The 14,483-nt window shown below is 41.3% G+C and overlaps 2 protein-coding genes across 6 annotated transcripts; one reads left to right on the plus strand and one right to left on the minus strand.

Moving 5' to 3' along the window:
- Positions 1 to 622: 622 nt before the first annotated feature.
- On the plus strand, positions 623 to 3,897 carry gpr75 (G protein-coupled receptor 75). 4 transcript variants are annotated; one of them, XM_085428406.1, is made up of 4 exons: positions 632 to 759; positions 855 to 935; positions 1,053 to 1,174; positions 1,275 to 3,897. In XM_085428406.1, the coding sequence occupies exon 4, from the start codon at positions 1,368 to 1,370 to the stop codon at positions 3,009 to 3,011; it is 1,644 nt and encodes a 547-aa protein (XP_085284532.1). In that variant the 5' UTR covers positions 632 to 759; positions 855 to 935; positions 1,053 to 1,174; positions 1,275 to 1,367; the 3' UTR covers positions 3,012 to 3,897. The 4 variants fall into 4 exon arrangements, with proteins under 4 accessions (XP_085284531.1, XP_085284535.1, XP_085284532.1 ...); XM_085428407.1 differs by having other exon boundaries at positions 1,056 to 1,174; XM_085428405.1 differs by lacking the exon at positions 855 to 935 and having other exon boundaries at positions 623 to 810; positions 1,056 to 1,174.
- Positions 3,898 to 4,515: 618 nt separating this feature from the next.
- Positions 4,516 to 9,724, minus strand: erlec1 (endoplasmic reticulum lectin 1). 2 transcript variants are annotated; one of them, XM_085428411.1, is made up of 14 exons: positions 9,418 to 9,724; positions 9,166 to 9,270; positions 8,073 to 8,153; positions 7,846 to 7,923; positions 7,693 to 7,753; positions 7,538 to 7,581; positions 7,220 to 7,443; positions 6,501 to 6,642; positions 6,263 to 6,424; positions 6,118 to 6,177; positions 5,854 to 5,978; positions 5,682 to 5,759; positions 5,474 to 5,549; positions 4,516 to 5,036 (listed from the first exon to the last, which is right to left on the minus strand). In XM_085428411.1, exons 1-14 carry the CDS (start codon positions 9,556 to 9,558, stop codon positions 4,965 to 4,967), a joined length of 1,449 nt encoding a protein of 482 aa, XP_085284537.1. In that variant the 5' UTR covers positions 9,559 to 9,724; the 3' UTR covers positions 4,516 to 4,964. The 2 variants fall into 2 exon arrangements, with proteins under 2 accessions (XP_085284537.1, XP_085284536.1); XM_085428410.1 differs by having other exon boundaries at positions 7,693 to 7,756.
- Between the last annotated feature and the right edge of the window lie 4,759 nt (positions 9,725 to 14,483).

Here is a 14,483-nt window from a genome sequence, read left to right on the forward strand (position 1 = left end):
AATTAAAAAAAAAAAAAAAAAATCAAAGTGTGCAGCATTAGCTTCAGTGTTGATATTTTTAGAACTAGTTTGTTCCAACATGCAGAACACTTGATCCCTGCTCAGTGTTTCAGCTCTTTACAGAGGGGTTTGTGGCCCTGCTTGAAGTATTGTCCGTGAAAAGCGGGAAAAATAATAATTACTGCTCATATTTTTATTTGTCATATTGATCATGCTGAATGACACCTTTAAAAATTATATACATTTTTGTAATAAATTTTAAAAATTTAAACAGTTTTTGTTGAAATCAGTCTAAATAGATACAAGATAAATAGTAGTTAATAGTTATTTATATGTGTATAATTTTTTTGTTTTTTCACGTCCTTGGCAGAGACTGTTTAAATAGGGAGGCGCCATTTTTCGCATAAACTATAATACGTTACCATGGTGAAAGCAAAAAAAAATAAAATAAAATAAATTGCTGCGGTAATATATTTGACGTGTCGGATAATGGCGCTTCTGTCAAATTTCAAATGTTTGAAATAAATCCCGCAAATTCTCCTTTCTAACTCCGCCAGCTGATTCCCAGTGAGGGAAGCGTTTCTATGGACGGACTACTTGAATGCAGTGGTTATGCTCATGCCCGGATACGTAGACGGTGACTTCATACTCATTTTTCAGTGCACGTCCAGTGGCCGTCGCTTCTCTATTTGAATGGATTTATCGTAAAGAAAAGAAACAAGCTGCCATCTACGTGTTCGCGCTGATTTACACAGACATGTAAGGAAACGTGAAGATTATCGATTCTTTCCGACGGACTGTTGCGTTAAGGTGAGCTGCTAAAATACATTTTTCCTTCTTTGTTTCCGAAGCAGCGGTGCGTTCACTATCGCACTGCCTTAAAAATGATGAAGATGGGCTGTATGAAATAATGAGGATCGCACGATCTAGTACAGGTAGTGTGCTATATTTTCTAAGCAATAGTGAATCCTGGATTGTGCAGCCCGTTAAAGCCTTAAAACCAACATTCGTTTTGATATTCAGAGATTTTTCTTTCTTTCTTTTTTATTAAGCAGACGCTGCTGTGTGTGTGAGAGAGAGAGAGTTAAAGGGGGATGATGGGGAGGTAAGGTAATTGGCCAAATGCAGTGGTGCATAGCCTATTATACCCGTGTCTAACGTTTCTGATCAAATTGTAAGTTATCCATCCATTTCTCCTCATTATCATTATAACTGTATTGAAGACCAGCCCATAGAGCTGATTGTATTTATATTCTTTGTCGTTTTCTACCAAGGTGGCAGCAATGGTGGAAGCATGTGCTCCTTCCTCTTAGAGGAATAATACTGAAATTGATGAATGTGGAGTCGCTCTAAATCATCAGAGTACAATGAACACCACTCTTACACCCTCGGACCTGGTGGATGTGCCAAGACTGCAGACCTTCAATGGCACCCTGGGTAACCAGACCCCCTCGGGCTGGGCCGTGATCCACACTGCTACCTTGACTTTTTGTTCCCTCCTCCTCATCTTTATCTTCTTCCTGGGCTCTTATGGGAATCTTGTGGTGTTCCTGTCTTTTTTCGACCCGGCGTTTCGCAAGTTCCGCACCAACTTTGACTTCATGATCCTCAACCTGTCCTTCTGTGACTTGTTCATTTGTTGCGTGACCGCTCCCATGTTTGCGCTGGTGCTCTTCCTGGATGCAGGCGGAGGGGATGGCGTGTCAAAGAGTTTCTGCTTCGCCTTCCACTTGACCAGTTCGGGTTTCATCATCATGTCCCTGGAGACGGTGGCTGTCATTGCTTTGCACAGACTCCGCATGGTTTTGGGACAGCAGCCCAACCGCACTGCTTCCTTCCCCTGCACGCTGGCCCTGACCGCCTTGCTGTGGACATCCAGCTTCACATTGGCTGCTCTCCTCACCATGCGTGCATATCCACGCAAAGATGGACCCTGCTTGCCCCACTTTGGCCTGGGGAGTGGGCAGGCCAGGGTTGTGTTGTACGTCTACCTGGCAGTTTTTGCCTTTTGTGTTGCTGTGGTGTCTGTGTCGTATCTGATGATTGCTCAGACCCTGAGGAAGAACGCACAAGTAAGGAAATGCCCAGTCATCACTGTAGATGCCACCTGCCCTCCACCCCCACCACCTCTCATTGCAGCAGGCTTTGAAAGCATGCAGTGTGCCGTTCAAGGCCCCTCTCTGTACCGTAACCAGACTTACAACAAACTGCAGAATGTACAAACGCACGCCTATACCAACAGGACAAACCAGCCGGTGGTTCCAGGGGCCGCCCAAGGAGCCACCTGCTGTCAGCTGGTCTCCACAGTCAACTTAGCCACAGCCAAAGACTCCAAGGCAGTTGTCACCTGTGTAGTTATAGTATTCTCTGTGTTACTCTGTTGTCTGCCGATGGGAGTTTCACTGGCACAGGATGTTTTGTCACCAGAAAGCAGCTTTGCACATTACCAGTTCGAACTGTGTGGCTTTGTGCTCATTTTTCTCAAATCAGGCATCAATCCATTTGTGTACTCGCGCAACAGTGCAGGCCTCCGCCGCCGCGTACTGTGCTGCATTCAGTGGGCCGCACTTGGATTTCTGTGCTGCAAGCAAAAGACACGCCTGCACGCAATGGGGAAGGGGAGCCTGGAAGTCAATCGCAATAAATCCTCCCATCACGAGACCAACTCGGCCTACGTGCTGTCACCTAAGCCACAGAAGAGGCTGGTAGACCAGGCTTGTGGACCCAGTCATTCCCGGGATTGCGCTGGCAGTCCCAGGGCGACAGGTACACGCAAACCTCGCCTCCCGAGCACCTCTACACCCATCAACACCCGGATTGAGCCGTACTACAGTATATACAACAGCAGTCCCTCAGCAGGGCCCAGCTCCCCCACCAGCCTACAGCCTATCAGCTCTCAGACATTTGCCTTTGCCAAGTCCTATGTAGCCATGCACTACCACACTCACCAAGATGCTCTGCAGGACTTTGAAAGCACCTCAGTGCACCAGATTCCCGTGCCCTCGGTATAGTCAAAGAACAGAAAGCTTTGGACAATCTCTCCATGACGTTAAATCCAATGTGAATCAAAGGAGGAACGTGTAAACAGGCTATTTTTATGTCTTTGGACTCAGTATTAACATTTTGTTCTCTCCTACAGTAGAAAGATGTTGCGATTTTTGTGACTGGAGAAATGACAAGAACCAGAATTACAGTATAAACTTTGCCTTTGAAACTGAAATGAGAAACAGATTTAGAATAAAAGTTTATGTTCCAGCAAGTTATTTATTGATATTGAATTGATTTATTGAGGTTTTCACTGAACCCAAAGTCACCAGTTGCTAGTTTCAATCCCAGTTCCTCTCTGGCTGGAGATAGGAGTGAAACCAGCTTCTTCAGCATCAGGCCACTATGAAACCCCATACGGCTGTCAGTGGTACGTGGTTGCACCTGGATAGACTCTCTTCTCAAGAGAAAAAAAAGAGTCTGAGCCTCATACATTAAAAAAAAAAAAAAAAAAAAACCCACAATAAATAACTGGCAAGTACAAATGTAATGTCTGTGAGATCTACACCTGTTACTGTGCTGTTACTACACATACACATAGCATCAGCGCCCTCTGGCGGCCGAATAAATAAAACACTAAATTCTACACTTAACTTACTTGATCAGGGGTGTCAAACCTCAGGCCCAGGGCCTGGAATCAGCGTGCTAAAGACTCCAATCCAGCCCCACTGGACAGATTTGAAAAAATGTAGAGAAAGGCACAAGTTTTGGGGCTTTTAGCTGTTTTTTCACAAGTTTAACAGCTTCATTTTTACTGATTTAAAAACCTCCCATATAACCACTCAAGCTACACCAAACAAATTCGGTTATTAAAAAAATAAATGACAGAAAACTTCCTGCGGTTTTCATTATCTACTATAAAAATGTGTTATACACAGGATACATTGCGTATCAATTGGTCAGATGGATGCATTTCTTCTGTAGTTGAACACATTTATGCACAAGCCATTCAATTACTACAGTAGAATTTCTTTATCATGTAGAAAAAACTGACACTTTCTGTTGAAGTTGCACTTTATTTTTATATTTAGATACCTTGAGGATTAAATGTGGTCTTGAAATGGTCCAACCCACTTAAAATCAAAGCGGGCAGTTTGAGTTAGATATCCCTGAACTACATATTTCCCTAATGTCTTAAATCTACTCTTTTCTGTGGTAATGGAAAACTAAAATAAGGTTTCATGTTTTGATTTTTTTAATTTTTTGCTGTAAATGCATTGGTTTTTATTCCAGAGATACAGCAGTAGTCGGATCCCAGTGTGCATCTTCATAAAACCACAAAACGAACCTTTTAAATGAACCTGCACACACTCTGTACATCCTACAACCTTACACTCACTTTTATTGTTATTCCACAGCAATCTCTAATGCATAAGTTACACTCACACAGCACACAGTCTCCCTGCTGTGAAGCATTTTCAGATGTTTTTCATATCTACAAGTACAAAAGTGCCACAGTCAAGCAGCTAATCAATCCATATCTCTCACTCACACACACACACACACACACACACACACACACACACACACACACACACACACACACACACACACACACACACACACACACACACACACCAAAACCACTTTGAATATTGTTAATTCCCCTGATGATTCGTCACTCCTTTTCTTGCAATCAATCATCACAAAGTGAAGCATAGATATGAAGTTCAAGCAATAACTCCACTGCCTGAATTTGATTTAAGTTAGAGTCGGGCTGATGTAGCGTCACCCATCGCACAGGTCATGGGAGTGTGGGCGGGGCCTGTTCTCCCTGGGCTACATGAGGTCCAGCCTCAGGATTGAGTTTATTCTCAGTTTTGGCTTGTAGCGCAGTCTTAAGGGCATCTTGCTTACTAAGTGTCCTCGTTCTTTATGTCCTCCGTGCACCGCTGCTGTTCCAGTAAAACTCCGCCAGTTTAACTGGAGAGTGACAGAAGCCCATAGTCATCAGCAGTGTCAAGAATCCTGCATATGACCGGTGACTCAACCTACAGAAAAAAAAAGCCATCTTCAATATGGTGCCTTTCATTTAGGATGATATGCCTGCACAATGCCAGTATAGTTAGATAATTAAATCAGTGTTTAGATCAGTGTCATTTCCTTTGTCAAATCTACAGGAAGTACTGCAAATATTTGCAAATATCTAGGCATGTTTATAATAATTCCTAATTAAACCAAAAGTTATATATTTTAACTTGTCACAGAGAAAAGGCATGAAGGGAACAAAATAACACCAAGATTGGCTCATGTATATCAAATTTATCCATGCAGTTAAACAATCTGCAGTTTCTTCTTTATATTTATCCCTAAAACTGATATAAATGTGTTTTACAAAGGACTAAACCTTCACATAAGATTCATAATGTTACTAAGCAAATTCTACTGTTTTCTTTTTTTGCCACTCAGGAGTGAAACATAAACTTACCCCAAGGACATACTGACAAGTCTGAGGCTCCAGCATATAGACAGTGACAGCATGGGGAGACTCAGACTCCTTACATCTGACAGCGAGAAGAGAAATGATATGAGTGAATCAAAATGGGAAACACTGACAACTTAGTCTTACTCATCCGTGGACTCAGGCTGATGTGCTCCACTCTTCATCCCCTAGTTCTAGGTAACTGTTCACTCACTTGAGCTTGACGATGACCTGTCTGGGCTTCCCTGTCAGGTCACACACATCACCGTGGCCATAGAAGTGGGAAACCAACCTATTGTGGAGTAAAGGGGAAAAGAAAAAGTAGTGGGTGGATATTTTTGTATCCCGTTTACAGCGATTAGTGTTCAAAAATCTGAAAGGCCTACTTGACTTTCTGCACTCCGTCCTCTCTGAGCTGGAGGGATCGGGCGACGTTCTTCTTGGCCCAGTCGAGGTGTTCATCTGCATTCCAGTTCCCCACCACTACAATGTTCTTCCCTTGCTCTTTATCCTACAACACAAAGAAAAGATAATCTGGCTGATACAGAAAATACTCTCGCTTACTGCTTTATAGCCAGCGTACAATCTAAAAAGGTACTAGAAGTGCATTTGATTATTTACTTTTTCCAAGTTTGAATTCACTCGCTTACCTCATGGTACTGATGGACGTGCCTTCCGTAACAGAATTCATATTTCCACCATCCTACACCCTGAAACGCACATGTTAAGATGATTAGTGTTCCCTGAGCAGGTTACGTATCAGTGCTCAGCTTCCAACACATAAATGCGCCTCACCCCGTGCAGACAGTACGAGCCACTCAGGAACTCCTTAATTAGCTGTTCGTCTGTCAAGCGAGAGATGTGCGTGGTACCAACAGTGACCTGAGACTGCCCTCCGACGGTCATGGGTTTGTGGGTGGAGGTGAAGGCTTCTTCTCTCACTGCTGACGTCTCCTCCTATGATATACCACAAATGTAAATAAGCCACGTTTCGTGTGCTCAGGTGATCACCGTTTATCTTTGCACGTCTTACCTCTCTGGGCTCAGATGTGGCACCGAAAGGTGGTTTAAGCTGCTCCTCTTGTTCTTTGTCCAACTGGGCGAGCCGCTGAGGCCGCAGAGGGGAGCCCGCCAGAGCCTGGCAGAAGATGGCGTTCACCGGGGAGGATTTGAACCTGCGAACAAGTGACGTGAGCAGGTGAATTTTATAGTATTTAATGGGAAATATATGAAAAATAAAAAGTCTCAGTTTGAGTTTTTCCTTTAAAATGTTGTCTTTATACAACTTTCAGTTAAATATAAGGTTAAAATGATCTGCAAATCATTGCAGTCTGCTTTAAAAGACAAGCGACACCTTACTGTTTTACAGCAGCCAAAAACAGGCTTTAACTAAACAGCTCAGTGCCCCCATAGTTAACACATTCACCTAAACTGCTAAACATCTGCAGTTAAAGACCGAGAGGAGAAACAAATCCCGGGGGACGTTGCATCAAAACAGCATCTGTTGCAAGAATTTTGCATGATATTTAAAACATGCGGATCCATCAGCAGCCAAATAAAAGGCTATAACAAAACAGCTCTTCTTTTGTTTTGTGTGCCATTAAAGCATTTTTCTATTTGCTGGTGCTTTCTTAATTTGCAGCGAGTTTGACCTCTCAGGGCCACCGTCTAAATATAATAAGACAAACTAACAAACAAACTAAATACAGGTGTCGCACTCTATTAAAGTGTAACCATCTTAACAGATCTTACCTGTATTTTGGGTGTGCACAAAGCAGAGGCGTCAGCACCACCACCTCATATTCGCAGGTGGTGACCTCAGCGACAGACAAGATCTCGTGCTTGGCCTCCGGATGGCAGACGTACAGCACGGCTGTGGAACGAGGCTGGTCCTGTTTCAGCAAACACGGAGTCCCGTTTCCCATCGCCACTGAGTAGTAGGGAGTCAGCTGACCTTCAATGTTCTTAGTGGGCACCTGACGTTAGAAAAAGGGGAAGGCAACAGGAAAGATATGTGAGACTGAAAAACTAGACTGGCAGATTTGCTTGGTTACTCAGTAGAATACTTGCTTTGGTTTCGGACGGTTTGACGCCGTCTGTCTTCTCAGCTTGATCTGAAAAAAAAAGAAAAAAAAAGAAAGGCCAAATATGATTAACGTTCAATTTAAAAAAAAAAAAAAAAAAAAAAAAAGCAGTGTAAGATATACATATATATAGAAACTTACCTGTCTCTGTTGATTGGCTCTTTTGAGCCATATTTCCCAAGAAGTACTCTTGTACACTGATCTTCTGTGGAAACATGCAAGCTTAGCAAACCGTAACGAGTGCACATTTTCCATTCCAGTCTAAAAATATTTCAAATAACTCAAAGCACTGACCTGAGAAGTCTCCTTCTCTTCATGGTACTGCCTTACATGTTTTCCATGGCATACTTCGTACGTCCAGTACGACTCAATCTACATTGGTATAAATATATGCTCAGCAATACACTCAAACAACATGATTTTTGTCATGCTCTGCTACTATAGTGTGACTGTGACTTTAAACTGCATGCAGTTTCAGTCTCTGTGTGGAGGAATATGAGATGAAAAAGGAAAAGTCTCACCCTGTAGGAGCAGCTGCTTCGTTTGAATAGCGACTCGAGCAGTTCACCTGGACTGGGCCCGCCGTACTCCTTTTCATCATCCTGCAGCACCAAACAAATGCAACAAGAGTGATGAGAGACAAGAGATAACACATGCTTTTTTTTAACTCTAGGAAAGGAGGGAAACTGAAACCTTTATTAACGGCTTATTTAGCATTTTGTAACTGATGTTTTAGCATACCCTCCTATTAGGTTGTATTGGTCTTCATTCAAGGCAGAATTACAGACACAAATATTTCAGCAACCTTTTATCGCTTAACACAGCTCTATAGTGCTTCTTCTATGAGGGTTGCTGTGTCACGGCACAGTTACATAGTCTCTGGTTTCGAATATAAAAAGATAAAACAGTCAGTGCTTTCCACATAAACCCTTAGAATCAGATGGTTTTTTGGCACAATGCTTTTAGTATGTTTAATGAAACCACGCAAAATTTTGTCTTCACACCATGAAGATTTTCTGCGTCACAGGCTCTCAAGATACAAAGGGGTCGGTGGACAAGCTGCACTTTTTATTGCCTTTTTCCCCCCCTTCAAGATTTTTTGAGCCCTTATTATTGAGTAAGTACCACAGTGAGTTCTTTTCGTTCAGCACAAACTTTCCCAGAGGCAGCAGTGAGAATCGGTAACACAGGATATGTCACAGTTTTTGTCGTTTGCACCAACGTGACAACAATGACGCAGAGTAACAGGAGCAAGCTCTCGCACCTCGGATGTTTTGCCTGTTTTATGATAATTTACTACAGATAAATATAAAAAAAATCTATTAGCAAACAATGCTGTTCACATGTTGTATGTAACAGTTTGGACATATCACATTGATCAAACAACTTCAGGTCCTGAAGAATTCTGTGGAATGACTCACACTTTTTAACGCAACTGTATCACAATTTATCTTTTTTCCTCACATCTGCAGGCAAGTTATAATCACCTGTGCAGAAACAACACAAAATTGCTCCGTGCCTAGCTCTGCTAGTGCAAACTAGTTCAGTGGCAAGCTCTCATAACTCTTTAGATAAACAGCTGTGCCATTCCCAGAAAGTGTTAGGAGTGCTCACCTCCTCTCCAGCCGTCAGTGAAGGGAGGAGACATTTGTACTTCTCCTTCTCTGTTGTGGTCAAGATGACAAAGTCTTCCTCACTGTAAAGTGCACCTGAAGTTGGCTGCGGGCGGGAGATAAACATCTGTTACTTCAACTCAGGTCTTGTGTGACAGAAAGAGAAAGAAGTCTAAAACAAAGTGACATTTACGTCTCCCGATCCCGTTAGGGCAGATTCGTTTCTTTAGTGACACTAAAAGAGGAGACATACCAGCGTAAATTCAGCGCCAGGCCAGGTGATTTTGAAAGGGATTTCGTCTGTGAATGAGGGATAGCCTCCTCTGTTGGCTGAAACGCCGCTGCAGACCTCCAGCAGCCCCCCGACTAACGCCAACAGCAGCACAGCCATCATCTCTCCTTCCCCGGCTGCTGAGCTCCTACAGCCCGCTCTTCATGTACGGAGAAAATGGATTAAAAGCTGCTACAAAGGTTGAGGAAGTCTATTTAACAGACCTAAGATATAACACGACTGTGAAAGACGGATGTCAATACGGTTAAAAAAATACACAGGAAGTAAACTGCCACGTCGTGTTCCGGCTGCGCTTTGGGGTGAAAAAGAAGCAGCGCCACCTGGCTGCGATACTTGGCATGGGCACACAGCTAGATCCAAATGACAGCAGAGATGTTCATTTCTCTTTCTTATTCAACAGCGAGTAGCACTTTATAATATAGAGCAACAATCCAACAGTTTATTATTATTATTATTATTATTATTATTATTATTATTATTATTATTATTGATATTTTACAGGAAAGGAGACACAAATAATACTGTAATCAGCTTTAAATAGTTCACAAGTAAATGTAAATACTGCGTACTTACAGTAGGAAAACACTATTCTTTAGACTAAAATACCTGAAGTTTCACACTACTTCAAATTACACAGTTATGTACTGCTTATGTATTACTTAAGAGTACTTACAATATAATTTGTGTAACTTTGCATGTAAAATACCCAGAAACTATTCACTGCTTAAAATTACTTGGACTATAATTACTTTTTCACTCTTGCAAAAAAAACCCTCTATTCCAAGACCATAACAAAACTTCAAATATAATTAAGCCCTGATAAAATATTTTCATATCCCAGTCTATTATGCACACTAAAATGAAAGTCAAGTCAAGTTTAATGCCAAACATTTGTAACCAGGCTATAACAATTGCAATAATGTCTCTAAACTCTTCTCATTAGTGAGGTAGTGTAAATTAATCTTCCACTTGACGTGAAACAAGGCTTATATAGTGACTACATAGTCATTGTAAAAGATAACGTTATGCGGCGTAGCATGAGCCCAAATACATTTTATTTGTAATTTTATTGAAGATTACAAATTATCACCAATACTTTGCAGTTTTGTAGTAATCACATGATTATTTTGCTGAACCTTAAATCAAAAATAATATAAATGGATGATAAGGCATTTATGAACAGTAAAACATATGATCTGAATCTGGTCTTTCACAAGAAGATGAAGTGGCTTCATGCAAGTATTTTTACTAACCATTAGCATGGATGATGTATACCTACGATGTGGTGAAAAAGTATTCGTGTTCTTCCTGATTTCTTTCTCTTTTTTGAGGAATATTTGTCACACTTACATGTTCCAGATCATCAAACTACTTTTGATATTGGGCAAAGATAATCAGAGTAAACACAAAATTCTGTTTTTAAATGTTGATTTTCATTTTTAAGGGAAAAAGCTATCCAAACCTGGCCCTGTGTAAACCTCTGGATGTTTCTTTAGATCGTGGGATGTTGTGTTGCTTTTTGAGATCTTTTAGCCTGCTTTAGTTTGTCAGACAGGTTGTACTGAAGTGATTTTGTGGTCCATTAGGTCTGGCAGTAATCAGGCTTCAGCGTGGCAGGTGAAATCAGCTTTCTAAAAAAATGTGGTTACAGTTAATTCACGATGTAAGAAGGGGTCATCCACATAAGGCCAGTAGGTTTGTAGGTCATTACGTAAAAACTGCACTTTGTATTTACTTGGAATGTCTAATATTAGATTGATAGTTCGATATATGTAAGTATGGCAAATGCGCAAAAGAAGGGAGCAAATATACTTTTTTGCAGCACCGTAGATATATTTCCAAGGTTATGATGTGGACATGCCCAGTGCATCTCATTTACAAGCTGAGAATAAAAGCATCCGCATGTTGCGCAGTAATATTTTAAATATGTCACCCTGTCCTTCAAATTTGCCTGTGTTGTGAGAGATCACAGATCACCACAAGATAAACTCACTTTGTCTCACTGCTGCCTCCCGGTGGAAGATTTGGGAAATTTAATTTGCGTTTGTAAGGTCTCAATTATTTTTAATTGCGGCTCTATGCAGGACTGAAGATGAAAGCCAGTATGGAGATACCCACTGAAGAGTCAAATGTCGAGAAGCTCATTTACCGAGCCTTCCGCATATAGCATTTCAGTTCACTTATGGAAGCAATGACTGAAGCAGCTCTGTCCCAAAGTGCATTGTCCCATAATCCCCTGACGCTGTTGAGTCGGCATTGCTGCGTGTTGAACGACTATAAATAGTCTTCCTCCACTTGATCAGCCCCTAAAAAATGTCACAGTTCACAGGAAATTTAAAACATAGACCCTGAAAATGTGTGGCTGCTGCAATTCAGAGTCTGCCTGTAAATGCACATCGACTTGGACAGTGTTCATCTGAGACTGGCATGTTTTCACCTGTTGGTGGAGCTGTTGATGTGAGAATGCGCAGTGTGTGAGCCAGGAGAAAGGGACCAGATTATAACAGAGATTTCCAGACAAAGAGGGAGAGGATTAGGATATAGAGGAACAGGGAAGGATACACGCAAGAAAAACATGCCAGTGGATCATCCAGCTTCTGAAACCACTTTCCTCTGCTTGTATATATAGAGCTTATACTCTCAACTGTATATGAGTATAAGCCTCCTGTGTCCATACAGTATCCGTATGGAAATATTTATGAGCCTGCCTTCATAGATACATATAGAGAGTCTTCTTCACCATTTCTTCCTTGATAGTCAACACTAACAGACTTTGCAGGAGCCTGACTGATGGGAACTTAGCTGAACTCCCCACTTTGAAATGAGCATTTTCATTTATTTCACTGTCGTCTGTGGGGTGAACACGATTTGCATAGATCCCTTCCTTACACCCTCACCTTTTGCATAATTGATACAACTGTCATCTCTCGAACCATAATAACATCATTCCAAAGGGAGCAGAGAGAAATGAATCTTGGCATTTGAAGGTCTCGAGCAAAGATTAAGATATCTCCTGAGCTGTCACCTAAAAATATACATAGAATATGTCAGGAATCAAATCAATACTGGCACATTTGCTTGATTTTCCTAATGAAATTCAGTATTGATTTGCGTAAAGCGCACATGTTGAATTTCTTTGTAAGTTACTACTGCAGCGAGTGCTGCCATAGAAGCTTGAACAAAGGCATGTGTCGAAGTCTATGGAGTCTTTTTTTCTTAACTGAAATGGTGAAATGAAGTCACACACAATCATGTCCTCATCTGTAACACGATGTTTCCTAGCAACATGTGTCTACAGACCAGCGTGCACCTGTCCATGTTTAGATGATTTCTATCAACTGCTATCAACGTTACGAGAACGATTGAGGGAAATGCAGACACATCTTATGACCCGAGCGATAAATTCCACAAATCCCATCACGATAAAAATTTTTTCCATTTGGATCATAGAAGAAACTTCACATCCAATTTGGTCTCGGTGTAGCTGCGTTGCCCGACAGATACTCTTATAAAACAGTTATTACACCAAATATATTGAAATATGCCAATTCTGATGTGTTCACACTCAAAGCCTCAAGCCTTTAATATGAAAGTTGGGACAGTTTTTAGATCATAAGTCACGACGTATAGCTGTGGTATGTCTACTGCTACCTGTAAGTCTGCAACCAACATGATGACTTCTTTAAATTAGCTCTGACTTAGAAAGCACTAAATAAATATTAATGATAAACACTATACTGTTTTACAGAGAGTCTGGTCTTTCTTTACCAGAAACCATGGATTTATCCTGTGTTATTGGTAGTTATTGGTAGTGTAGTTTAGTGTTTTAATCCTTACTAAGTTAAGAATTGCTGTTGATAATTTGGTAGGATTTGACCAGACAGAGCTTACACCCCTGCTGTTTGGGCAGTTTTATTTTTCATGTGCTTTGCTCTCTGTTTCACCATGTTTTTATAAGCTCCTCCCCTAAAACAGAGGGGAGCAGAGTTGATTTATCAGCCAGCTTATGCAATATATTTAACGCTTTAAAAGCACTTCCCTTTCAGAGTCTGATTTCCTTACAGATACTGATAGCTGTGGTATGTTTAGTATTGATTGTGGTATTCATTAATCAATATCGTTTCTTTGGATTTTGTGGAGAATTTTTAAATGATGATAAACACTGTCAGTTCAAATTATCAGTTTGAAGACTCTTCAGTAAACTGGCAGGCCTGTTTACCAGTGTCAGGATTGTAGCGTCAGAACTCTTGATATTTACCCTAAAGCTGATGATTGAGGAAACTCTCCTAATTCTGTCAAATCTGCATGGACACACCTGTCACTCATTCACCTGTTGTGCTTCCATCAAACTAAAACACTGTGTAATAGGCTGAAGGAATCTTGTAAGGGGTTACTACTCAAATTCTGGAGAGGCAAAACAACAAGTCAGTGACACATGAAAGAGATGGATTTAAGCATGCCAGTGGATCAGAGTGCCGCTCTGCACCTCCCTGCAGAGAAGGTAATGAGAGAGTATTTTTGTTTGGATGGGTCTGGATGGGATCCAGATACTGACAGAGCTGGTCCTTGCTTATTTGTCTGAGACGGAGGATCAAATCCTACACGAGAAAAGGGAAAGAGCCCAGGATTGAAATGCATGCAGTATAAACCAATAATGACAGGATGCATATTTGTGTTACTGGACTGACCCAGTCCTTACGAGAATATAAACTTGGGCTTTGTTCTTTATTTTGACGTTCTATTTTGTATTTACGGGCTTTTCTTTCTCCCCGGCTGGCGGAAATCTCCAGAAGCGGCTCCATCATAACTAAAACACCCTATGCACCATGGCCATTCTCAAAAGGTGACCATGGATTTTTATGTTAATACCATTATAATACTTCATTGTCTGAGACTTTAAGCTGTTCGAAAGAGTCTCGCAATGCCACACTTGAATACAAAAGTCAGTGAAACCCCAGAAGTGTCCCTTTTGTCTACAAGCAAGAGCAGAAAGTGGGTTAGCTGCTTGAAAATGCATCCTAAGCAGT

This window comes from Rhamphochromis longiceps, linkage group LG13 (assembly GCF_057381845.1).
Source record: "Rhamphochromis longiceps isolate RC_006_pf linkage group LG13, R_longiceps_female_GT1.1, whole genome shotgun sequence".
Taxonomy (NCBI): domain Eukaryota; kingdom Metazoa; phylum Chordata; class Actinopteri; order Cichliformes; family Cichlidae; genus Rhamphochromis; species Rhamphochromis longiceps.